A 27,417-nucleotide genomic window follows, 5' to 3' on the forward strand; every position below is an offset into this window, starting at 1 on the left:
TGCCTTTCTCTGATTGACTTATTTCACTTAGCATAATACCCTCTAGTTCCATCCACGTTGTTGCAAATGGTAAGATTTGGGGTTTTTTTTTTTTGATGGCTGCATAATATTCTATTGTATGTATATGCCACATCTTCTTTATCCATTCATCTGTTGATGGACATCTTGGCTTTTTTCACATTATTTGGTTTTAAAACCTAGAAAAATGTGCGTGATCTATCTTATCATCATAAATCTGTGGGGAGAGAAAGGCAAAACTTTGAATTTTGACATTTAAGCGGTCCCTTAGAATTACAACCCTTGGGGGAGCCTCATTTTGCAGAGGCAGCACCTTTGGCCACACCCTGGAGTTGACAACTATAATAAGAAGTATCTACTTCTGAGACAGGGCCACGAAAGGGCTCCTGAGTGGGAGAGACAGAGTACTATCTTGGGTAGCTGATACTGTCTCGGGATATGACAGAGTACCCTGCCTCATGAAATATTCTGCCCCTCCTCTCTGTTCCCCCAAACAACTAGAATATAAACTGCAGCATAATATCCCACTCCTGCATCTAATGGTGAGATTCAGCTACAAAGACTGGCTCACTATCCAGGGTCAACAATTGAGGAAAGTCGACAAACTTAACAAACAGAGCTTACACCTGAGAAAATACACTTGTAGGCAGAGCAGGTCTTCAGAACATGTGTTTTATAATCTCAGGGAATTACAAGAGGGCACCACTCCACATAAAAGAATCCAGTAGAGAACATAGAAATGAAAATTGGGGTTGGTAATTAAAAAAAAAAATCGGTGAATGCACAGAATAGTAAAGTAGACATCACTGAAAACAAATTAGTGAATTCAAAGATAGATCAAGTCAAGGGAATCTTCTAGATTCCCAATGAAGAGAGAAATATACCGAAAGCATAGAGAAATGCTGAGATATAAAAACTGTATTTAGAAATTTAGTCTATTTAATCCAACACCTACTTAATACAAGAGAGGAAGAAATACTCAAACCATACGAGATTACTTCCTAGAAATGAAGAGAATGATATTGCATCTTTTATTGAAAGAGCCCCTCAAGTACCAAATGATAAATGCACAAGTGTACATACTATTAACTCTTTATAATCAAATTTGAGAAACAAGGATTTGGAAAAATTCTGGGGGCGAAATAACAAACTTCTCAGCAGCAACACTGGATGCAAGAAAACAATGGAGCATTAAATGGAAAATTCCAAAGAAAAATATTTTTCAAGCTGGAATTCTACATTTAGTCAACCCATCATGAAAATTAAAGGGACAAGTGAATTCTTTCGAGAATCACAGAGGGTAGGAAGTTGATTATTCATAAATCCTCTCTCGAGGTTGTACTCCTCCAATAAGAAAATGAATATAGGAAGAAGTGGAGGAGCAAAATGTATAATGAACAAATAAATTCATAAAATGATGCTTAAGTATTAGTCACAAGAACACTTTTTTTTGGTAATCTGGATGTAAAGTTGCAGATGATAGCAACACGGGACGTGGCATGGAATGTGGCCCTGAGATTTGGCTGGCGGAGAGGAGAAGCTGAACGTTCTTAGGTTGCTCAGAGTTAGGGTGTAGAGCTATAACTAACTCTAGATACTCTTAGCATCGCAGATATTTGTGTCATGGGTATTGAAACTTAAACGTATTTACTGATCAGAAAGTTAAAATGATCATTTTCGAACCAAGAAGGAAAAATGAAGCAAAGGCAATTGGTGAAGCCAACAAAATTGAGGATAGGGGGAATGGGAAATAGCTGGAAATCCTGGTAAACAAAAGTGAAAAAGTAAGTACGATGGAGATATATACAAATACATCTGTAATCATGATAAACATGAACGGGTCAACTTGATCCAGAGACAGAAAGCCCTAGCCAGGGCAACATGAAGGGAAAAGAAATAACCCTGTTTAAATGTGACTGACAAGACAAACCTGCCATTATTTGCATACTCTGATTATCTTTTAGAACATCAATGCTGTTTGAACCGTGCTTATCCATTTCCCAAAAAAAAGAGTCCTACCCCACACAATGCCAAATGATTCATGACCTAAATATAAAAAGCCAAAAGGCAAAGAGGAAAAAATGTATGTATGCATGTGTGTATATATATATATATACACATATATATATGAAGGAAGTATTTATTGACTAGTCCAAAATTAAATTTATAAATGAAAGATATTGTAAACTAAGTCAAAAGACAAGCAAAACCATGGGGAAAATAGGCAGTAAGGATTTATATCAAAATCTAGGTGATTTGCAAAAATTACAGAGTTTGGTATTATCAGTTATTGGCTGTGAGGAATATTTGACAGTCTCAATTAAAATTCAAGCCATGCCTCCTTGATGAGCAAGCAAGCCTACTTCCATATGTCTGACTTAGAAAAACCTTGCACATTTGCACAGGGACACTCAGGAGAAGTTCTGGAAGGATAAACCAGTAACAGTAATTGAGTCTTGGGAGAGGATGAGGATGTGTGTTGGGGGAGGCAGGGGGTGGGGTGCAGAGGGCCACTGACGAAGGCTTTCTCTGTAATGTTTCATAGTTTTACAAGAAGAATGCACATTACCTAAAGTAATTAAAAATTAACTTTTCAAAACCCTTAAGAGTGGAAGTTTTATTTTCAGTTTTGCGGTATTCAGAATCAAAGGCTCTCCCACAGCAGTTTCAAGAAAAAGTAGCTTGTCTTGTCTTACGGGATTCCAGGTTGAGCCCAGTGTTTATGTAATTATGAATCTCTGTCACGGTGCTCACTTGCTACCTAGGAAAAGTTTTTAGATGAAGATGAAGTTTATATACACCCTTGACATTGTCGTGATGGATTTTGGTTGGGAATTATCTGCATTTACCTTTAGGCATATCAATTTTAAATGTTTAAATATCTGTAATTTTGTTGTTGTTATTTAATGCTGATGTGGTTAGACTTAATTTAGCTCACCATTTGGGATGGTGAAATCTTAAAAAGTACATCAAAGGCAGATTATTCTTTCCAGTCCTGTTTCGTGTCTGCAGAAAATGGTAGGTTATGCACTTAAACTTTTAACTTCATTATATAAGTGGCATTAAACCAGCCATAAAATAATTGCCAATGATAACAGCATTGTTTCACTGAGCTTTTATTCATGACTCTGAGTCATTTTTCCTCCTCAGAATGAGAAGTGGTATTTTTTGGTTTGTTTTTTATTTTATTTTATTTATTTATTTATTTATTTATTTATTTTTAAAGATTTATTTATTTGACATAGAGAGAGACAGCGAGAGCAGGAACACAAGCAGGGGGAGTGGGAGCGGGAGAAGCAGGCTTCCCGCGGAGCAGGGAGCCCGATGCAGGGCTCGATCCCAGGACCCTGGGATCATGACCTGAGCCGAAGGCAGACGCTTAACGACTGAGCCACCCAGGCGCCCCTGGTTTGTTTTTTAAAGCGAGGTTCTAAATACCCAACTTTTGACCATATTTTTCTTCTGCTTTGGCTTTTTTTTCCTGTCAGTCATTATATTTCTTTAGGAAACTTCTTTAAATTTTTTTAAGGGAAGGACCAAAGCTAGCAAAGAAACAGATGTATCCCATATAAAATATGCAATAAATCTTGTCCCACAAATTCTTTGCTCTGAACTTTCTGACAGAAACTGTCAAATATCCACTTTAATTCAGGTATAAAATGTTCACTCCGTGTCATGGCGCCAACAGCCATATGCCAGAGTAAAGTTAGTGACCAGCCATAAAAACAGCAGCATAAGCACCTTTGAAAAGGTGCAAGTCATCGTGGGTGAGAACGAGCCATATAAATCCGTGGGGAATTAATCTCAGCTTTGCTACTATCCTGCTGCGCATTTACAATGCAGGAGTAGTAATACTTTTAAAAGGAGAGAGAATAAGAGAGCCGTGTGTACACCTAATGAGCTTGTGGGAGGGGAGAAGGTGGTTCATGGATCAGAAAGCAATAGCTTTTCCTCCCCCTCCGCGGAGCTCTGGAATCCCCTTGAAGAGGGCAGATCCGAGCCTGAGTTGAACATGTGGGGTGGTTCTTGAGCTTGCATTGCCTGGCTTCGCAGATCATGTGAAACCAATCTCCCCGAAGCGCAATCACAAGAAATGACTTCAGCTTCATAAATCATTGTTATCATCCCACAGGAGGAGGTAATGCTATGGTTTTTCTCCAGTAAAACATTTCAAGCCTCTGGTTTCAGGAGCTTTTCTTTCTTTCCTCCTTTCTTTCCCTTTCTTTCTTTCTTTTTCTTTCTTTCTTTCTCTTTCTTTTCTTTCTTTCTTTCTTTTCTTTCTTTCTTCTCTTTCTTTTTTTTCTTTCTTCTTTCTGAAATCAGCTTTATGCCACTTGTGCAATTAGCTTCCTGCCTAAAGGACACAGTGGCACTTCTCCAATTTACCTAATACTTGAACGTTTCCTCCTCTCTCAGATTTTAAGGGAGATCTATTTCCTACTGAGGGGTGTGTGTGTGTGTGTGTGTGTGTGTGTGTGTATGTGTGTTCTATATTCAGAGACCTCACACTTGCTTCCAAGCATATACTGACCCTCAATATTTTTTCCTATTGAGGATATTTTCTTTATCTTGTATTTTCCAAATACAGAACAGATATGTTGGGTTTAAGCATAGTGGAAAGAAATTTTAGCTTATTTTGCATCATAGGACATGATTTTAATACTTGTGGCCATCTAAAACATTTCTAAGCTACAGAAAGCAGAAGACTGAAGGGGTAAAGCAACAGATTATTTCCAAGTTGAATCAAAAAGTAAAACTCTGCTTTAATTATATTTGATAATACTTTAATAGTCCTTCATAACCAAACATTTTTCCCCTACAAGATCTTATTGAAGAAACATTGTCAGAAAATTATTTTGAAATGTTTTCTTGGGTTTCTAGAAAATTATTTTATTTGAATAGATTTCATACCCACTTTGAAAGAAAGGCTTGTTTTTCAACAATTATTTTCGGTCATTACCAATTAAATGATAAATGATAAATTGTCTTTAAAGGATTCATTTAAAAGTTGACCTCTGCTTCAACGCATTAAATGAAAAAGCAAGAAAGTAGGTTATCTATTCAGTATGACCTCGACTATATAAAACAGCACAAAAGGCTTTGTGATTATAAACATACACCTACATTTATGGAAATGAGTCAAAATATTAGCAGAGGCCATTACATAAGAAAGCCTTCTGCACTATGTTTATGTTTTTTTCTTTTTTTTCCCCCTCAGTTATCCATATGTCCTACAGTGAGGAGTTATTTTTAAATCTGGGGGAAATTATAAAGATTCTATAAAAGGAGAGGAGGAGAAGGATGACAATTATTGTTGAAAGGTGACTCCAGAGATGCCACCTCAAATTCTATTAAACTCACCGTCAACACATTTAGTCCAGCAGACCTAGAAGCACGGTGTGGTCAGTTTTAAAACCAAACCTCATTTCTTGGTCCCCTTTTACTGACTCCAATAACAATCGCTTGTGCTAATAGTCTTTCTGCATAACTTGTACTGGCAGGGCAAATTAAATATGCTTTCATGTGGGAAATATCTTCTACAGTGTCTTCTTTGGGAATCCCAGTTCTCCCAGTACTTTTCTTTCTTGGACACATCTCTGGAGAAACAGACCATCACTACCTTCCTTGCGCCTAGATCCTTGGTAGCATCACAACTATTGAAGTTAGGGTAATTCTCTGGTAACCATTTCTAGCGGACCAGTTTAAATCCCCAACTATGACAAATTCTTGACTCTGAGAAAGAAAATGAGATAAAGTATTTTGATGTTCAAAGCAATAACAGCTATCAGGATGGTTAGAATTTTTTCAGTTTTTCAGTCGCCCTGTAAATCTGGTTTCCCAAGTACAGTTAGCCTTTGCCAGGGTTCTAAAAGAAGACTGACTTAAGGATAGCAGTGGGCATTCTGTGATTACTTATGGACCTTCTAGTGGCCCATTTCTTTTCATGATTAAATATCTGAATACTTATTTTTCCAAAGGGAGAGTTTCAATTATTTAACAAATGTCTTATGCTACAAAGATGTAAGAGGTTTAGTATAAATAAATCTAGATGAAGAGGAAATCTCCTTTGTAAAGGTATGGGTGCCATGTACTATTTTATCTGATATATCAGTATGGCTTTTTTTTTTCCTCTCTTCATTTTTGGTTACTTAAAATCAGCCTTAATCTGTTAAGCTCTCTGACCATGCATAACGGCTTTTATCTGCATTTTCATCTTTATAATGTGATTAAAACCACTCTTCATATTGCATATATTTCTGGACAATTCATAAAAATATGTGGGATGGTTACTTTATAGAAATTGTGAAATTTACATTTGTGAGTGTGTATGTATAAGATATAAATAAAGGACTTTAGGACTTTAATGTAGGTGGCTAGGCCTTTAAATTTAACTTATTCATTCAAATGCTTCCTTCTCCATGTATGACTTCTCTAATTTTCTAGTCTATGATGATATGACAGTTTTATAGTTTTTAAGCAGGAACACGTAAAGAATAACAATGCAGTTTAGTGACACCTATACTGAATAAGGGCACAAGTTCCTTTTGCCCCCAAACTAGTAATATGACCTTACACAAGTCACTCACTTTCAATGTGCTCAACTGCTGCTTCCAAATGCCATCCGTTATTTCTTCCTCTGATTATATTAAATGATGCTAACTCTTCAAAAAACAATTAAAAGTATGTGAAAAAACAAAAAGCCTATCAACCAGAGAGGCAGAAACAGCAACTGTGATATTTTGGTATATTACTTTCTGGTATTTTTAATAGATACATAATTTATTTCTGTGATATACATTTTAACATAATTTCAGTCTCACCATATTTCCTGCTTTGTATTCTGAGTTTTATCACTTATAACTGGCACAGCATTTCCCTATGATATCCTTTGAAAACCCGATTTGTGGGATATTTGGATCTAGTGTGTTTGCTTCAGGTCTCAGGGAGGTCATTGTAGGGATAGACATGTTACTAAAAGAAGAACAGGATGCTCAACTACTCAAGACTAGTCTCATGGGAGCCCAAGAAAACTTAAACAAGCAAACATCACGGGACAACTGAGGATTGTGGTGGTGGTTGTAATGATTGCAATAATTGGCATTTACTGAGTTAATGCGCCAAGTGCAATGGCTGAGCACCTTAACAAATATCTCATTTAATTATTACAACTGTCTAATATAGGTCCTATTACTACCTCCATTTATAGATTAGAAAACTCAGTGTTAGCCAAGTGAAACAACTTGCCCAAGGCCAACAGCTGGAAAGTAATGGAGCGATTTGAAGCTTTGCTTCCATTATTATCCACAATGTAGAACTCTGATATGAGTTGGGAAGGTTAAATGATCTATGTAAAACCCTTAGCATATTACCTGACACACACTGAGTACTCAGTGAATTTTCATCCTCATCCTCATCTTCATCACCGCCACCACAACCATCAGTCTGATTACTCCAGCCAACTGTGTTAAACTGCTTCATCAGCAACTGATCAGCCAGTGGACGGACTGCCCTCGGATCCCATTAGCTATGACTTGTAGGGTGAAGGGGTCACAGGTCAGTACACTGTCCTAGTATCATAAAATCCAATATTTATTTATTCAGTCCCCTACTATTTAACTTCACTCACTTATAAACTGTAGCATGAGAGGTTTACACTGGATAATTTCTTAGGTTTCTTCTAGCTAGTTCTCAGCTGTAAGGTTTCATTTTATCCAATGTACAGATGGACAAGTTGAGATATGAAGAATCAAGTGATGGCTCTTAATTACAGACAGTCATCAGAGGCAGTTATGGGAAACCCAAAGAAGCCACTTGGTGCCAATTTTTTTCCATTTGTTAATGAAGTGCTTAAAGAAATATCTGTTGAAAATCAAGTACTAAAATGCTATGAAATAAAAAAAGAGGCCCTTGCTTTTGAAGAGCACTACTTTAAATCAGAAAAATGAGCCTGGAGCCTGTTACCACATTGCTCATGAACTTGCTTACAAATTCAAATTAGCAGCTGCTTTTGTAGTCAATTCTCACCAATCCATGAAGCAACAAACTACTTATTTATAAACACTAAGTTTGTAGTCTTGAATGCTAAACATTTTGAATATAAATTTTTTTAAAAAGCACAGTCCATACCTTCCAGAAATTATACACCTTTAGGCTAGTGCTAATATCAAGATAGGACAGAGTTGTTCGGTAAAGGAGAACTTCTTCCGTTGTTAATATACCTGCAACTTATCACCAAATGGTTATTTAGAGCCTTGCGACTCTGAACCCCATTGTCTTTGAAATGTCATCCAAGATTCTTGATGAAACAAAATGGGGACAGCCCTCTTGTAAATCTAGCTTCTTTGCAATTCCTAAGACTTTCTACATGATGATTCACTTGGTGTCTTTTCCCTGAATGATGAGACTACAGAATTCATTATCCCTTCATGACCCTTGAAAAAATTCTAAAGCATTGTGGAAGGGATGAGCTTTCCCACTGGGAATGAGATGCCAGGGAGACAGGGTAGACACTACAGGAAACAGGAGTTATGTAAATTCTCTAAATGAAAATTATATTTTATGTTTGTTTAGAAGTATTTGTGAAGAAATAACTCCAAGTAAAAGCATTTTTTTCAAAAGAGATGTCACTTCTATTAATGCTGATAAGTTAAAGGTATATATGGGCCTACAAGATGAGATAACATGGAGAATTTCAGGCCCTATTTGAGAATACAACCACCTGACTCCCATTAATGTTAATGAGCCTCTCACTGGATCATTCTAAAATTTTACCCCCATGGTCTGGTTTAAAGCATCAAGAGTCAGGAAATTTAGAATGAAAGCTGAAATTCCATCTTGACACTTTCTCTCTGATGTATATACTCCTTTGAAAAATATGCAGGATAGTGCAGCTTCAAGATACCACCTAAGTATTTGAGAATTCTAGAGAAAAATATAGCCTGTTGGGGAGCAGCAGGGGGCATTGGAAATACTGGATTATGAGTCAAGAGACCTGGATGCAGGAAAGTCATTTCATCAACTTGGGTGTTCACTTTCTCATTTCTGTAAGATTAAATTGTTGGACTAGGTTATAGTTAGGTTATAGATTATATTGTCTGATGAACTTTCTCAAGTAATTGTATCTGTATCATCTTGATGCCAAAAAAAATTACTGTGTACAGATAGTTGTACAGAATTGAAGGACTTCACTGGGCTATACAGAAACAGAGGAAAAAAGACCATAGACTATTAACAGCTAAATAAATGGTTGCCTTTAAGAAGATTGAGCAGAATTCCTCATACAGTCTAAAGATTGAATGTTATGTCCATATTGTGAGTGGTTAAAAACTCACCTGTGGGGGCAAAAGTCTCATCTAAGGTGAAGCTATATTGGAGGGAAAAAAGTTGTAAAGTTTTACAGTGGGTTGACTTATGAACGGTGGATAAATTTATTTCATTTAGATCCCAATTACACTCTTAGTCTGATTACCTTCTAGAATTGTAAATGGATAAAATATTTACTTTTGTAATACTATAGAGAAAAAACCAGAGGCATAATCTGATGAGCACTTAGAATTATATTGTGATCTCTTGAACTATACTCCTCACCTACACAAATAATTACTAGTCATCCCAGAATATAAAAGAATCATATAGTTCTTTTCATTATAGAACCAGGGAGATTTTTCTAATCCAAATTATTATGCCAATAAGATATTTTGTGAGGTATTGAATATTATGCCTGGGGTTCAAAATATAAAAATATAAATGACATAAGATCATAAGTCATTTGTAAGCTTGATTGCATCAAGACTCGGGGCTTTTCAACCATTTATGAGAGAATCAAGCCCTGTTACCCTAAGGCCATCATTGAGTGTAATGAATGGACATCTCCCTACCATCTAGAATGGTGCTACTTCTGTTCATGAGATGAGGAAGACTGAGAGAATAGTTGGTCAAATCACCTTCCACATTCTACAGTTCAGATGAAGAAACGTGGCTAAGAAAAGCCCCAGGTGCCCAAGTTAGATGATGCCCGTATTTAGTTTTTCTTTAATGTCCATAAAAATATTCAGTTCAGTTATAAAGGCAACTGAAAATGGCAGATAAAAATGGTGAAAAAGATGAGATCTACAAAGTCTGATTGAACACAGGAGGATCCCGACTCAAACATCAGCCCAAGGGTTGGACTAAATGACTTTTAAGACTCCTTGTATCTGGGTTCCTTTGATTTTATGACTAAACACCTCTTCAAAGTCTTCTGATACAATGGCTTTTGCTTAGTGCTTTCATCAAAAGCCTGAGTTTTCTACTCCCCTTTAGCCCTAGACAGGTGACCTGGAAATCAAATGATACCCAGATACTGGAATCCTTGATAGGGTGCCTTCACCCAGCCTCCCACCAATTTAGACAGAAATTCTCACAGATGACCCTTTATGCTCCTCAACTTTACCATCCAACTCGTTATTTGTAAATGTAAAGTCTATGACAGACCAGAAATGATCCTCCTTCTAATTTAACCACAACCAGGAAAGCTTAATAAAACAAGAAGTTTAGATAGGAGGATAGTATCCTTCATGAGCAAGCATACTGAGAGGAAAACTGTCACTATAAGACCCCTCCCCCCATAACTCAGTGGTTCCATATCCAAATAATTTCCCCCTCCTCTCAAATGTTAAAAAGTCTTCCCTCTTTCCGGTGTCCGTGTACTGTTACCTCTGTTGGTGAAAGCATTCTTTTCTCCTGGAAAGTGCATGACAGGGTGATTTTCTAAGAAAATCTGACTGCCCTGTTCACATCAGATGGATAGCACATGAAGTGGAGTGCGGTCCCTTTGTTTCCTTGTTAGCATCACCTGGTTCCTCTATTTGTAGAGCTGCAATAAAAACAGCTTCTTTACTGTGCGTCCTGTTGGTTTATACCAACCATGTCAGGTCCATAAACCATGGTATATTAAAGTGTAATAGACTGTGTAAAGAATACTGGGAAGATATTCCAACCTTTATCCCTTGCCCTCATTCCACACTTTACTACCTCCCAGATGGGTATCCATAAATATGACTTAATTATGTTTGGCATAAAACCCCCACTTTCTTTGAAGAGTGACGTCCTTCTTCAGCCACTTTCTGTGCATGAATACTACCCTCTTGAGGATAAAACCTTGAATATTTTGGTACATTTAGATGATAAGTGTTGTTCATGGCCAGAATACTTTCTGGAAGTGGCATTTATAAAAACTTTACATTTTTCATAATTACTCTATTTTAAAATTGTAAGTCTGATACAGACAAAACTCAAGGGTCAGTGTTCTTTGTATCTGCGATCGATCATCCTAAATAAGAATGAAAATCAGTACTTTCTCACTGTTTGATTCTATTGGACTCTCTTCTACTTTGTTGAAAAAAGAAAACAAAGATTAGAAATTGTGTGGCAGGAAATGGGCTCTGATCCCCCAGTGGGGAGGTAATGAGCAGGGGCTGTGATCTGCTGGCGTGAGTCCCTTGCTGTCACTTTATTCACCTGTCAAATAAGTGGAGTACCTGTGAGGCATTAAAGTTGAGAGACACAGATTTTGAAATTCCATTATGAAATAGATTTTGGTTGCTGCCCTCAAGAAGCACCGAGTCTAATCAGAAAAGCAGACTGCCAGCAAATGATGTCAGTACTGTGCCCCACATATGTGAACATGGTTTTGTGGGAGCTGCGCAGAAAGAGCCACTCACCACTCAGTGAAGGAAAGGCCCCCGTGGAGGTCTTCATGAAAGACGTAACTTTTTAAAGCTTGGTTTTCGAAGGAAGAAAAGACGTTTACAGTAGGGGTGTTTGGGAAGGAGAAGGCAGGGAGGAGGAGGAATTCAGAGCAGAAGAAACAGTGTCTCTAAAAATAAAGGTACAAAAAAAACAGGTTGAGTGGCGGGAACAGCAAGGAGTCCCACTTGCCAGGAGCATAGCGCATGTTGTGAGAAGTAGCAGGAGCCAGGTTGTGAAGGGCTTACTGTGCAGCGTGAGCGTACTTCATCCTGGACAGAGGGGAAGCTGATGAGCACATAAGCACAGCAGTGGCGTAGTTCAGTTTGCCTTTTAAGTTGGCAATTCAGATGCAATGCAGAGAACCGGGTTTCCTGTGCCATGCAAGGAACCCGTTATAGATCAAAGAGCCTAGAGGTTAAAGAAGGTGTCTTTGCTCTCAGAAAACTACCTTTTTAAAGTAGACCCCAACATCATTATCTTTCACTTAGTATAGTATATGAGAGGTGATTCAGTTAATCAGGTCAAAGTTTGAGAACTCAACGATGACGAAAGGGAAAAAAATCATAAGCACCTCACACCTACCCACCTGACTCCCAGGTAAATTTGCAAAATTATATATCAGTTTCTGTCTTTCTTTCCTGAGGATTAAATAAAACAAAAACGGGCTGAAACAGCAAATAAAATGACCTTAGGTCCAACATAGGAAACACCCTCCTGGAGACAAGTCTTAGGCACCATGGTAAGGACATCGGCTTTGTGAGTAAAATGGGAGAATAGTGAGGATCTGACACGGAAATGATCACAAGCAAAATTATCCTCTACTGAGGGTGGTTGTAGACATTCTTAAGAAAGAAAGGAACGTTTGCTTGAAATTTTGTATTACTCATTCCAAAGTCACACAGCTGGAATAATGACTACTAGCATTTCCTTCTAGCCAATCAAATAATAAATTGCTACCATTTTTGAGTGTCTAGAGTACATTAGTCGCTATGTTAACCTCTCATGTTCAGTACCTCCAAGGGCCCAACCACCTTACAGCGTAGATCTTATCATTCTAGTTTTATGAGTAAGGCTCAGAGGAGTTGAGTGACTTCCACAAGGTCTTTCAGTTAATAAGTGACAGGGCACAAATTCAACCCAGACCTACCTGACACAAAGCCCAACTTCTTTCCACTATGCTACATCTGCATTTAACTTGGTCAAAACAGCCATCCCACTGGAAGCTTGAACCCCCAGAAGTCTCAACAGGACATGGAGCCATCAGAGGTCTGACTTGCAGAGATTCTGATTCAAGCAAGCATCGGCCCCTTTTCATGTAGCCTTCGTGTATCGGTGCGCCTAGGTATCATCATCTTCATTTTGCAGAGACGGGAACTGAAACGTGAGACTTGTCCATGACACTTAAGTGGCAGAGCTAGGCTTAAAAGTTGGAATTTAACTATGCTGAGTTCTGCCTCATTCAGTTGGCCACAGTACTGAGGAGTTTCACAGTGTTTATTATATGGCGTGACTTTATGATAACTAATGAGACAATGGCTATCAGTGAAAACAGAATTCCAGGAAACAAAATTCCAAGGTATTAAAGCTTTACACAAAAGCACATGGTCTTTATTCAGTAAAGCCTGCATTAAATAAAATCCTCATATCTCTTAAACAAACAAACAAAAAGTCTTCCAAAGAAGTCGTGTTGCTTTCTCTCTGTGACATAGAATTATGAAAAATATTGTTCTTTAAAGGAGAGAGTTGGAGTTTAAGAAAAGCAACACAGTTCTACCAATGACAGAAAAATTATAGTATGCGTAGGTAGGTCGCCAAGCAAACTTGCCACTCACTGTTCTCCAAGGACTTCCAGAAATTCACATCATTACAGTGTGTCCACAGCCTGGATGAAGAAGTTCGGAAGACAGAATTGATGTGGAGTGAAGCTTCTCATTTTTAGTACTTTAGTATTTGTTTTCCTTATTGCTTTTATTATCTTAAAATGTGAGACCGTCATCATCTTAAGCAACTACTTTATTCCTCTGATTTGTAAAATCATCATATTTAGTTCATTGGAGACAATGAGACAGCCTCTTGTGGCAGAAAGAGAAGAGAGGAGAGCAAGGTTGGGGATGCCTGTTATTTCTCTACCTCCCTGGGCCATGTCAGTATCTGACAACTCCTCCAAACTTAACTCTTCTAAGAAGCCTACCCAACCCCCACCACACATGTAGTAGGAAATGTAAGCTAAAAAGGAAGCACCTAAAAGCTAATGTCTGTGGGGCTTTGTAGAATAGAAGACTAAGTAAATCCCACACATATTTTCAAGGCCACTGCTAGTCAAAGCTGTAGGGTAAAGACAATTTGCACCTAAGACTTACCATCTTCCATTTAGACATCGTCTCCCTTTGGGGTGCCTAGTACCTGTGTGGCATGCTGTGGCTGCCCCGGGCACCTTAATTCGGTAATCCATATAAAGTGTCCTACAGGCAACAAGCCATGCTCTGGAAATATTTGTTGTTACCCCTTATCAGAAATCACTTACACTGGATCTTTTTTGCTCAGGTTTAATTGCCTGTCTTCCCCAACTAGAATGAAAGTTCTATAAGGATCTTTGCTTTCTTCACTGGAGGATCCCAAACACCTAGAATAGGGTCTGGCACATGGAACAAAAGAACAAACCTATCTATGTCATTATGTCAGTTGCTACTAATGGCTTAAGTCAGAGCTTGCAGAACCAGATATGGCCAACAGGAATGTCCCCTTTGTCCTACAGAGTATTTGAAAAAAAAAAAAAATTTTTTTTAAGTCGGGACCATTCATTCAAAGATCTTAGCTTCTCTGAAAAAGGTGGAAGATCTGGTAACAATGGCAAGTGCCTTCCCTCCCTCACATGGGGCGTGGCCTTCCCATTTTCCTACCACGGCCTGTTGGCTTCCCTACACCGAGACTGTCAGTTCCAGTATTGAGAAGCAAGAGATAGAATTTTAGAATATTAGATTCTTTTACTTGGCCTACAGTTGCCTTATTTGCTGCTGATACTAGAATTTGAGTTTGTGACTCCAGTCTTTAAACATTTTCCTTCCAGGTAATGTGTTTTTGTTTTGCTTAGAGCACTTTGAAGACTGAAAACGTATAATGACATAGTCAGAAATGTCACACGTTTTGATGGGAGAACTATTTTAGGCTGGTAGAGCTTCCACGTCACACCATGGAAGTGGCTGCCTTTTCTCTCTGTACGTAGGCCCTTTGCTTAGGAAAAAATAAGATCTCTAGGTTCTTCTCATTTTCCTGAAGGCTCTTTCCTCCCAAGCCCTCAGAAGTTCTACAGTATGCATTGGGCCTCTTAGTAACACCTCTTTTTAAATTTTGGATGCTTTTTTTTTTTTTCCCCCAAATACCCATATTTAGAGAGCCATTCCAAAATCTTACTGAATGCTTAATTCCTTGTGGAAAGGGTATTTCTCGTCAGTGAATTTATATGCAACGACCGCTTTATAGTTCTACTTACCGCCTGGAAGGAGCCAGTTAGAAACCACCTGGTGAGGGAGAACAGCAAAGGTGCTCCAGGAAGATCAGTCAGGCCTCAAAGGAATTTTTCCTTGTGTTTGGCCATGTACACAATTAAGAATCACTGGCTAAGAACAAACTACTTGTTTGTTTCACATTTTGGAGGACTTGGTAGTAGTCACTTCTCTGTGTCTGACTGGCTAAGAACGAGACGAATTCACAGAGACTCCTACGAGGAGGATGGGGAAAATCATACTGCAAAAGATGACCATAACTATGATTTTACCTAAAATGATGTCATTATCAAAGCAGAATTATTTTTTTAAAGATTTTATTTGCTTATTTGACAGAGAGAGAGACAGTGAGAGAGGGAACAGAAGCAGCGGGAGTGGGAGAGGGAGAGGGAGAAGCAGGCTTCCCGCGGAGCAGGGAGCCCGATGCAGGGCTCGATCCCAGGACCCTGGAATCATGACCTGGGCCGAAGGCAGACGCTTAACGACTGAGCCACCCAGGCACCCAAAGCAGAATTATTTTAACATAAAAAAAATCATTTTTGTTAATTGACACTTATTGGACTTCGAGGTAATAGTATATAACTTTAGCCTGACATTCTTATTTAGTCTATGTTTGTATTCTAAATATCAAGTTTTGGGATGCCTGAGTGGCTCAGTCGGTTAAGCATCTGCCTTGGGCTCAGGTCATGATCCCAGGGTCCTGGGATCGAGTCCCACATTGGGCTCCTTGCTCAGTGGGGAGCCTGCTTCTCCCTCTGCCTGCCACTACGCCTGCTTGTGTTTTTTCTCTCTCTCTCTCTGATAAGTAAGTAAGTAAATTAATTAATTAATTAATTAATTAAAAAATACCAAGTTTTCTTTTTAGGAAACCTAGTATCTTTCTTTTGAAGCAACATTTGTCCAGCATATGCATTTTTCAACTAAAATAACTTGTTTAATATATAGGCACCCTTCCTGTGTTTAAGGCTCAGCAGAAAACAAGCCAGCTGAAGTTGCTTCTCTCCTTGAGCTTACCTTCAATTGTCATATAATAAATGCATGAGAAAACGAATAGTCTGCCAGGTAGATAGAGGCTGGGCAGGAAAAAAGGTAACGTGTGGAGGTTGAGAGAGTTGAGGGAGGGGATGGGGATATGTAGCAAGGGGTGATCTTTTATTAAGTGAAGTCAGAGAGGGTAATATCTGAGCTCAAACCTGAAAACAGTAAGGGAGCCAGTCATGCACAGACTGTGGGCAGGGTGCAGCAAGTGCAGAGACCCCTTAATGCGCATGCTCAGTGTGCTCAAGCATCAGCAAGCTGACAGAGAGACTGGAAAGAAATGAGCATGGGAGCAAGGGAGTGATGTCACAGAGGAGCCAGTGAGCGGAACTGCAGGGCCTCATGGGACATTGTGAAGATGTTAAAGGTTATATCAAAGGTGATGACAAGCCTTTGGAAGGTTTTGAGTAGAGGAGTAACTTGATAAAATTGACGTTTTAAAATCAATGATGAGCCGGGCGCGGTGGCGCGTGCCTGTAGTCCCAGCTACTCGGGAGGCTGAGGCAGGAGGATCGCTTGAGCCCAGGAGCTCTGGGCTGTAGTGCGCTATGCCGATCGGGTGTCCGCACTAAGTTCGGCGTCAATATGGTGACCTCCCGGGAGCGGGGGACCACCAGGTTGCCTAAGGAGGGGTGAACCGGCCCAGGTCGGAAACGGAGCAGGTCAAAACTCCCGTGCTGATCAGTAAAATCAATGATGAAATTGATGATGAGGTATTAATGATACCTTTCATGTCGTTTATTGATCATATATTGTGTGCCAAGCACTTGATATATGTTATCTAATTTAATCTTGTATGATGTAGTATGACGGTAGTCACTGTGGCTATTTGTATAGGACAGATGAGTCCATAACTATGCAGTTGGTCATGAGTAAATTGACCACAGTCACACAGGTAGTACATGGCAGAGCTAAGCTTAGTAAAATAGTGGTATTTTTAAATCCTTTAGTATCAGATGCCTGGGTGGCTCAGTAGGTCAAGCATCTGCCTGCGGCTCAGGTCATGATCCCAGGGTCCTGGGATCAAGTCCCACATCGGGCTCCCTGGTCAGCAGGGAGTCTGCTTCTCTGTCTCCCTCTGCCTCTCCCCACTGCTTGTGCAATTTCTCTCTCTCTCAAATAAATAAATAAAATCTTTAAAAAAAAAATCCTTTAATATCTTCATGAAGTATCACATCATAGGCCTTAGTAGATAAGACTGATTTTCTTTTCTTGTTCATTTTATATCATTGTAGCCTTAAATGGAAGAAACCTTAAGGCTTATGGAGATTATGACTTGCCTATTTTTCTAGACATTTTTAAAGTGAAGAAGTGTTGTTATCATGTATAATAATATCTTCTGATTAGAGAGAATGATATGTAAAAGCACCACCCAAAAATGAAAGCTCCTAAATAAATAGTTCCTACAGAACACTGGTTCTTGATCTATAAATTCAGAGTTGTATCTCAGTATCATGGATTTCCTTAGTAGTCTTAAGTATTTTTTTTTTTTCAAAGCATTTAAAAACAGTATTTTGAGAAAGGAGACCGTAGGCTTCCCCAGACTGCCAAAGGAGCCTCTGGGTGTAGAGACAGTGTGTGCAAGTGTTCCAGTGAATTTGTGTGAACCCGAGCAGAACTGCTGTAAATGGTTCTGGGTTTCTGATGTTTGGGGAAGGGAGGGGAGAGTGCCAACCAAGTATGTGCCAAAGCTCACAAAGAGGCCAGCTGTAGCTGGGGTGACCACATGTACCAATCTGTCCAGGATTGCTCCAATTTATGTTTTTGTCCAGATGTAATTATTAGTTATCACCTTCTTTCACTCTCAAGAGTGTCCCAGTGAGAACAGTAAATTATATGGCCACCATTAGCTCTAGCTATTCTCAAGAAAGCAAGGGTGGGAGATGTAGCCAGTTGAAAACTATCTCCAGGACATGTGGTAGGGGCTGCCAACCCCTGCATTCAGAATTATTTTGATAACCCATGGGTGTAATCAAAGTTAGAAGATTTAGCCAAAAGATACGATGGAAGAAAACACTGTTTTAATGATAATTATTTCTCGTTCACAGCCAAAAATGAGCATAAAATGGAAGAAAGTCACTTGGAGAATGCACAGAAAAGGTAAGTGGCTCTGACTTGGCCTTAGTCCTTTCTTTGGCTAGCTGTTCCTTTTTATGAGTGTTATTATTAAGTGCAGTCATTTTGCTCTGCAACCATCACCACCGTCTGTCTTCAGAACGAACTCATCTCCAAATAGAACTCTGTACCCATTAAACCATAACTCCCCCATTCTCCTCCCTTACCCCGGCTCCTGGCAACCATTATTCTACTTCCTGTCTCTGTGACTTTGACTACCCTAGATACCTCATATAAGTGGAATCAATACAGCATTTTTCATTTTATGACTGGCTTATTTTACTTAGCATGATGTCTGACTAGCCATTCTTTCGGCCCCATTTGTTGAGACTATACATCCGTGAGCAGTAAGATTCTATCGGGAGCTGAAGGGAAAGCACTAGGATAAGACTTGGAAACATTTCTCCTCAAAGAGCACAGAACCATTGAGAAGTGATTGACAAGCATCACGTCATGACACTCTCTGCCTCTCCTCCATTTCTCTGCTCCTGAGCCACTTTATGGAAGTTAGGAACAACGTGATCCTTCTTAGCATTACAACTAGATTAAACCAATTATGGCAAACATCTAAGAGACTTATTATGTCTTTCCTCAGATCTGAGAGGATACGGTAAACAAGGGGCAAGTGGGGAGGAGGGACTGACCCCTATATATAAAAAGTGCCTCCGAAATTGGAAGAGACCTCAGGAGTCTTCTGTTCTACCTGTCACCCACTTCAGGCCTCTTCTTTGCTCTTCTCTCTCTTAATAGACAGCAGAATGGAACCATCCAGTTCACCCAGTAATCAGTGGCTCTGGTCCCTGATAGAGGATTTTATTTTTGTCTGCTGACCAGGTTAGTCAGCTTGGCTATGCCTCTACTCTTAAAAGGGTGAGTGAGAATATACTGAGGCATTCTCATTTTCAGCACAGAGAACCGAGATACATTTTGCTGGTGTTAATTCTAGAAGGACTAGAAAGTTAAATGAGAGGTAGGGGTAGGAAGTAGCCTATAAGGACAACAAACTTTACAAATGTGTGAGGAGAGGAGTTAATTAAATGCAACTGAACAAACTCTAGAAACAAACCGTTTCCTCCTGTCTAGCCACAATTTCCAAGAGTTCTTAAAGCCTACAGACAGCGCTGTCAGCTCTGCTTTGGCGGGCGCCAACATCTTGCCCTGCTTCCAACTGCCAATCAAATTAAAATGTAGATGAAAGTGAGGTTGAGGCAAATCCTGCATTTTTCTAATTGCAGACATGTTCTTGAGTCAGGATTATCAAGTAAGCATGATCATCTTTAAAAACCAAAGCAATCCCACGATGATGGTTTTAAAGATTTTTGTGCCCCTTGATTGGCCTTATCCCTGTATTAAGTTTTCCCTTCCTCCATGTATAAAACAAATATGTCTATGTTACATTCCGAAAAGACATCCACACCTTGGTGTCAGGTCAAACAGAAATTTGGGTTTCCAGGGTGGATGTCAAATTTCTAATATTTCTTAAGCTTCTTGCTGAAGGAAAAGGGGGCCCACCTTCGAGGGGCCGAAGCTGCTGCTGTGCATTAGCTATGCTGAGGGGGGTCATAAATTTTGGTTGTCAGCGTTTTCCGTGACTTTGTGGTGAAGGTAGTGTAGCTTTCATGTCATACATGAAATATGTTAGATCCCATCTTTAATGTAGAAAGCACAGTTGTTTGCTTGCACTTTTTAAGGAGGTTGGTGGTCAGTGTTGCAATATTTGTGTGAGATTTAGGAAATTCTTCTGTTTTATTCTCAAGAGAAACAATTTACTCTGAGGCCACGACATGTTTGCTTTTCCTAAGCAGTTTCTAAAGGCATGCATGTGAAACAGTAAGGGGACGTGTCCTGCTTTGGCACCTCAACACTAAAAAGTAAAACAGCTCACGTTGTTACCAGCTCTTTGATAGTGTCGTCATTGTCTGTGCTTTAAAAACATTTAGCTGAATTACAAAGATAGGAATCAGATAAGGAATTGGAGCAGAGAGGAAAAAAAGGGAATAGAGCGAAGGAAAGAAGTTTTATGAAACATAACATATGATTAGAAATCAATCTTCTAAAAGTTGAAAGCTATTTGAGAGTTATCTGCTGACAAATAGAAATTTCAGAAAGCACGATGGCCCCTTTGTCCATTGGAGAATATTAGCCTGGCTGTTAAATATCAGCAGTTTTCAGGAGGACAGTAGTCTAGACCTTATGAAGCAGTCATAGGCTCATATTCTAGCCCTTTAGCTTCTCCTTGAACGAAGGGATAACCCCGATGTCAAATAAGGCACATCCTCAGAGCAACTTCCTCTTTGTCGAAGTTGCAGAGTGCCAAAGCCAGGCCATCCCCTGGGACTTTGTTTTTGCTCTGGTTCTTCTGAAGAGGTTCACTTGCTTTCTTAGTTTCTAAAACACATGGGGGAGGGCGGGGAGGGAATGCTGAAATTCAGTATTTCCTTTAGTCTCTGTCCCCTTCGAGGGTTAGCAAGCAAGGCCTCACAAACCCCCAGGGTGAGAGGTGGTGAGGGTACATGGTTAGCTCCAGTGTAGGCTGGGAAAAGTGAGGCCTCCAGGATGACGATATGCTTTTCTGAAGCTCTGTGATAACCTACTGAACAATACTGGCATTCTATGAACAGTCACTGGTACTTGCAGCCTCTGGGTCTCAGGATCTAGACTCCAGATATTGCGAGGGCTGCTGAGGTGATCCGTGAGGCACAGGGACTGGAGTTTCTGTCCTCTTCACTATATCCTGCTGGGAAATCATTTGCTCCTCTGAATACTAAGAGGGAAAGACTTTCTCTTCTCTATTAATGCACAAATAAGTATGTTTCTGTATCAAAGGTAACCATAAGGAAGAGAAAAACTTTGATGATGTGCTCTGCTGGGGGGGTGCTCCTGGGGGGCAACTGTGTCTAAAGTGGAAACAGAAAAAAAAAAAAGAAAGAAAAGAAAAATGCCTGTGTTGATGAGCACGAGCAACAGAAGGGTGGAAAAATCATTTCACTGAGAACTGGGGGACCCGAGTGGTAGGCCCAACGCTGCCATTGAATAAAGTCATTCAATCAGGTCTCTGTTTTCTCATCTCTAAAATGAGAACCTTGAATGAGTTGACCTATTACATCCCTTCCGGTTCTAAAGCCCCATGACTCTATAAGAAATTCATGGCCTCTTCCCATCGGTTACATAACCCTCTACTTGTGTATTTCCACACCACAGTCAATATAATTTTCATTTTGAATGAAATAAAAGTGTATGCCATAGAGCGTAGTACATTTGGTTTTATCAGTATTTTGACTGCCACAGAGTTAGGCGTCGCCTGACATTGCGACTTTCTTCCATTACTGGTTTTGTTCCAAATTATGTATGTTTGGAATTAGAAGAGAGTCCCTTAAGAAATGATTGCAGTTATTGCCTTTCTCCACTTATGCACTTCCAATCTTTTAATAACTGGGAGCCAAAATTCCCTGGCCAGTAGTTTTAATTTGCATTAAAAACAGATTTATTATTTACAGAAGCACAAAGAATTTATGGGACTCAGAGTTGCAGCTCCAGCTTGGATCTCACCTAATCATAGCCATGGAATCAATTAACAGTTCATCTGTGAAATGTGATAAAATCTTATGAGATACATATTGCCCAATAACTGAGAACGAGATGAAAGTATTCTCCATAATAGTGACGGGGCTTCAGGGTTTTACAATTGCCATTGAATGGAGCTCCATTAGAAACTCAGGATTCAGGATGGCCACAAAAAAAAAAAAAAACCCACTGTGTCTGAACAGATGATAGAGCACTGAGTAGTAAATGTGGCCAGCCATTCCTGCTTTCATTAGTTTCCAACACCCTAGAAAAAGGGGCCATTTATTTAAGTGTTCTTGCTCATGGCAAATGAGCTTGTGAGGCTTTGGGTGGGTGAAGGTTGGGGGTGGGGGCCTAAGTGCAGAGCTATAAATCGCTACAAAGCTAGAGCCTCCAAGAAGGGCTGCTTGGGAGGCCTGTAGCAGTCTGGTGTGCAGTGAGCCTCCATGGGGTAGGTCAGGAGATTCGGAGCAATGCCTGAGAATCGACTTTGGAAAACCTGGATCCTTTCCTGACCAGATTAGAGATCGTCTTTCCAGGATCAAAGATGGTTTTTCACCCAAACCTTGCCGTGCCTTTGGTTCTATCTCTTTTTATGCCTCGGTGGTTTGTATTCTTATAGCATATCAAGCTTTAAAATGTAACCTTCTTAGAGATCACCTATTCTAAGTCTTATTTTACCCTTGAGAAAACGGAAAGTCTGATGCTGAGTGACTGACCCAAGATCAAAAAGCCAGCGGATGGCAGAATAAGGATAGAATAGTCTCTGGATTTTCCATGAAGTGCTCAATAGATTAATTATTCCTGATGGGCTATCTAACTGACCACTGCTAAGGCTGCAGAATCAATATGTCATCATTATATGTCCATGTACTCATTAAACATAATATGAAGAGCTGGCAAATGATGTGGATTTGAGATGAAGAGCAAACTCATAGCTTCACCGGCATACCGCCTGGAATTGGACATGCTCATTTTTATATACATAAGATGTGACCAGGAGTATCAGATTGAATTTCTTGGAGAAGTGGTTTAAGTAAATAGGTTTTCTGAGGCTCCGGATAAGCCACAGTCACTATGAGGCTGGGCTTCTGTCTTAGAGAATGAATATATGGTAAATGCCTCCCCCCGTCGCCCCCCAGCAATCCTGCCCTGAGGGTATGGACAGTTTCTCACCCCCCATCTCACTCTGTTTTTTTCCCCCTACCTGTTGCAGTTTTGAAACAACAGTAGGATATTTTGGGATGAAGCCAAAGTCCGGTGAGAAGGAAATCACACCCAACTATGTGTTTATGGTATGGTACGAATTCTGCACTGACTTCAAGACCATTTGGAAGCGGGAGAGTAAAACTATATCTAAAGAAAGGTAAGGTTCTAATGGAGTCGTATCAATACCTCTTTCAGGAATCGGGGAAACTGCCTTGTCAAAGCTCACCGAGGGAGCGCATTTTACACGCATCAGGATTTTCTTTCAGACCAAGTGGACATTGAGGAAAGATTATTGCCTGGGGGCTCACGGGGGAAATCCACACAAGCAGATAGCTCACGTGATCTGATAAGTTACACTTTCTTAACCCCTTCCAATTACTAGCTAGTAAATGAAAGGGGAGCTGTGCTAATTTGCAACAGATTGCTTCTCTGTGTATTTTCACATTGGCCCAGGCTAAATGAGGCAGCCTTGCTGTCGCAGACAGTACAGACAAATAAAAGTGAATGCTTTTCCCATTAATATACTGAACTTGCATCAAAAGGAAATCTCTGAGACTCAGGCCACACTTAACACAGTGTTGAAGCCCCGCTCTGGATTTACAGCGCCACTTCTGACTCCTCGTATCCTGCTGAGGACATCAAACTGCTTGCCGCTCAGCCTCATTGCAGCCTCCCGATTTTATTAGTTGGGGGTAGAAGAAAAATCTCCACTCTGAATACAAGGGGAGAGAGAGAGAGAGAGGGAGGGAGGGAGTTCATTCTACTTAGAAAGAGACTAACTTTGGCCCTGCTTATCAGAAAAAAAAAAAAGCATTTCTGCTTGATCACTGTTTTGATCAGGTCGCCACTGTTCTACAAAGGGTGTCATGCATTTAAACTTCAAAAAGGTCTTGTTGTACTGCTGCTGCAGAACAGAAGTATGAGAGTGTCATTCGAAGCGAAGTAGGAGACAAAAAAAAACCAAAACTATAAATTAAGGGAAATGGCTTATCTATAGCATCCATATCTCGCTAAACATTGAGACCTTGAATTCCGTAATTCAGGATTTTTGTTCTTTACTTCGTGATCAGAGAAAAGGCATATACATAATATATCTGCACGCTCACACGTACAATACACTAATATGTTTCACGTTAAAAAGCTATTTTTAAAGGGATGAAGGTTTAGAGATTTTTGACCCAGTATTCCTGAGTCTCTAAATATTTTCCTCAGGGGTTTTTTTTCTGAGGAAGTCAAAGACCTTTAAAAATGCTTATCAGCATTTCTCTTCCACCATTACTTGTTTGAAAACAAGGGAATTAAAGTGAGTGGATCCATTATATAGATAAAGTGAAGCAAAAGAATAGTTGTGACATTGTTAAGAAAATAGATGGTTAATAATAATGTGGAGGAGGGATGCCTGGGTCAGTTAAGCATCTGCCTTCTGCTCTGGTCTTGATCCCAGAGTGCTGGGATCGAGCCCCGCATCGGGCTCCCTGCCCAGCGAGCCTGCTTCTCCCTCTGCCTCTGCCTGCCGCTCCCCCTGCTTGTGCGCTCTCTGTCAAATAAATAAAATCTTTAAAATAACAATAATGACAACAACAACAATAATAATGTGGAAGAAAAAACCCTAAAACTCTTGGAGTCTGACTTCTTGCTCTTGCCCCGCAGTTGCTTATTTGGCCTTTTCAGCTTACCTAAGCTCCTGTGGCACAAATTCTGTGCTGTGAGCCCCACAGGAAAGTGATAGAGCCGAGCTCCTGCAGCCGCTCGGCAGGCAGCTCTCGGCACCCACACCCAAAGGCCAGGCAGTCCAGCAGGGCATCTGGAGTGGACAGCCTTTCCGTAAGATCTTGTGCCTCAGATTCTGAGCGTCACCCTTAGTGAATTTGTCCTTCTAGTTGGAGCCCTAAAAAAACAGTCCCGGGGGAAAAAAAGGGGGGGGTAATTAATCGCTTTTTAGTTTAAGAATCTTCTGTTGAAATATTGAACTGTTGTCCAAATTAAGGAGTTTTCCCCCATCATAGAACTTCGAGCAAACTAACTGTGAGTCTGACGCGGCGGTGGGATCCACCCGTCCTTCAAAGCACTGCTCCCTACTAGCCACCGGCCCGTCCAGCGCTGCTTCTTCCTGGGTGCAGCTAGGGAATTGCCTGCTTCACACTCTGTAAACCAACACCTTTCAAGGGTCATGACTTCACAGGACCCTTCTCAGTTCTCCTCACTTAGCAATTTCAGGGGTCTCTCCATTCCAGCCGTGCTTTTGCGAGATGGATCACCAAGGTTGCCAACCTAGAAAAACATCTCCGAAGTTAATGACAGCTCATAAAATATTTTTGGAAGCAGTTTGTTTACAGAAATCTACTTGTTAAGAAATGTTAGCACGTTATGTATACAACTGTTCATCTGGTTAAACAAACTGATTAATATCCAGGGTTTTCTTGTGATGTGAGGATTTTTTTTTTCATTGTCCTCTACCTGCTAAAGACTTTAGCTTTTAAACTGTTGGAATCACATATTCATTATGCTAAAATAAGCAAATTAACTTGAATTCTTCCATTATAATTACATGAGAAACAACATGATCGCTTTGTCTTGACACCCATTTAATCATGTCCATTATTATTAATTTTTATTATACTTTTCCAAGAAATCCCAATAAAACTAAACATCAGGAGGTAACATCACATAATACAAAGACATCCTCAAAAAGGAAATTCAAAACCAAATGAAAACCTGAGAGCTTGTAATTATTAGGGAAAAAAAAAAGCTGTAGTTTGGTATTCCTTCAGAAGAAATTTCACCTATTTGATTTTTAAATATATTCGAAGGCCAGTTAAAATCCCAAAAATCACTGGGACAAATTAAGGAGAAATAATAATATTTTCAAAGGTGTAAATTCACTTCCCAAATGAAATGGAAGTGTTGAGAACTACTTTAGGCCACTTGTAATCAATTTGTGGTGGTAGAGAATATTTACTTCTTGTTCTGCTTAACATGGTTTCCATCAATACACATTAGCTTGATGCAAAATTGAAATGGATGTAGCTTCATAACAGGGTGACAATTTCCCCCTCATAAAACCCAGAATAATATCTAAACACACAAATGACTGTCTTATAAAAACATCCAATGTTTTTGTTCCTTGTGAGTAAATGATAAGCTGTAGCATTAAGCTCGTGTCGGGATGCAATTCTGTTTTTCAGTAGAGGAGACATAGTATTTCACTAGGGATATGACTTACCTGCAGATTAAGTATATCAGTAGAAGAGCAAGCTACTATATGATGGTATATTGATGTCATTAAATTGTCCTTGGCATTTAAGCCAGTATTAGGCAAAATAGCAACTTCTGTGTCCAGGCACAAATCCAGAATGCCCCAGTCCCTAGACATTCGGTCTATGGCCCACCCAGTTCTCATGCTGTCCCAAATACTGGAATTTATCCCTGCAGTGAAATGTACCAGGCCCCTCTTTTACCCCTTCTGATTACAGGGAGTGCTCAGTAGTGCAAAAAAAACCTCTACGTGGAGAGTTGAAAATCAACATTTTTTAAATTTTTATTTATTTATTTATTTTATTATGTTAAGAAAATCAACATTTTTATACCAATAATTTGCTATGTGATCTTGGGCCAGTTGCTTATTGTGTAGGGGACACAATTGTCACATCTGTTAAATATATATATTGGGATGATCTCTTCTAGCTAGTAATCTCTATGAATCTAAAAACTACTTTTCTAATATTCCAAGAAGCAATATATTTCATTTCTGAGATAATGTCTCCCACCTTTACTCTTCAGCTCATTCAGGACTGTATTAGAAGACATTTCTAGCCAAGGTCTGGTGGTAAGCTGCAAAGAGATCTGGGAGCAGGGAGAATTTTCCTTGCCCTCTTGGTTGGTAAATGTCTGTAGCGAACTTGCCTTGTGCCCCGAGTTCTTCCCCTACAATAGTAATGTTGGTCTTGGAGACACCATTTTTTTTTAAAGTATGCACACAAAAATGTTTTCCTCTGCTCATGTTTATCTAACATTGCATTTAGTGGTTTATTAAAGTTCACTAAAATTTTTACTCTCAGAGGCAGCTTTGCCTCATTTTACCTTTTCATGTACTTTTGTATTTGTGCTTCTTGATATCCAAACACTCAGTGAATTTTTGTAACACACACTTCTTCCACCTATTAAATCAATAGATTATCCAAGCATATGCATAATTACAAGGAGGTAACCTAATGTTTGCTACTTTTATAAACTACTCTTT

The 27,417-nt window shown here is 39.6% G+C and overlaps 1 protein-coding gene and 1 pseudogene across 3 annotated transcripts in view; one reads left to right on the top strand and one right to left on the bottom strand.

The window, feature by feature from the left end:
• The window catches only part of FMN1 (formin 1), a 376,423-nt gene that overhangs the window by 314,726 nt on the left and 34,280 nt on the right, over positions 1 to 27,417 (top strand). For all 3 annotated transcript variants that reach the window (XM_081830845.1, XM_081830844.1, XM_031024804.2), the window contains 2 exons: positions 18,338 to 18,389; positions 23,185 to 23,334. In XM_081830845.1, coding sequence (XP_081686971.1) covers positions 18,338 to 18,389; positions 23,185 to 23,334 — 202 coding nt within the window. The remainder of the gene's footprint in view (positions 1 to 18,337; positions 18,390 to 23,184; positions 23,335 to 27,417) is intronic.
• The window catches only part of LOC102733040 (ubiquitin carboxyl-terminal hydrolase isozyme L3 pseudogene), a 398,129-nt pseudogene that overhangs the window by 148,048 nt on the left and 222,664 nt on the right, over positions 1 to 27,417 (bottom strand).

This window comes from Leptonychotes weddellii, chromosome 9 (assembly GCF_054177405.1).
Source record: "Leptonychotes weddellii isolate Sample4059 chromosome 9, ASM5417740v2, whole genome shotgun sequence".
Classification (NCBI taxonomy): Eukaryota; Metazoa; Chordata; class Mammalia; order Carnivora; family Phocidae; genus Leptonychotes; species Leptonychotes weddellii.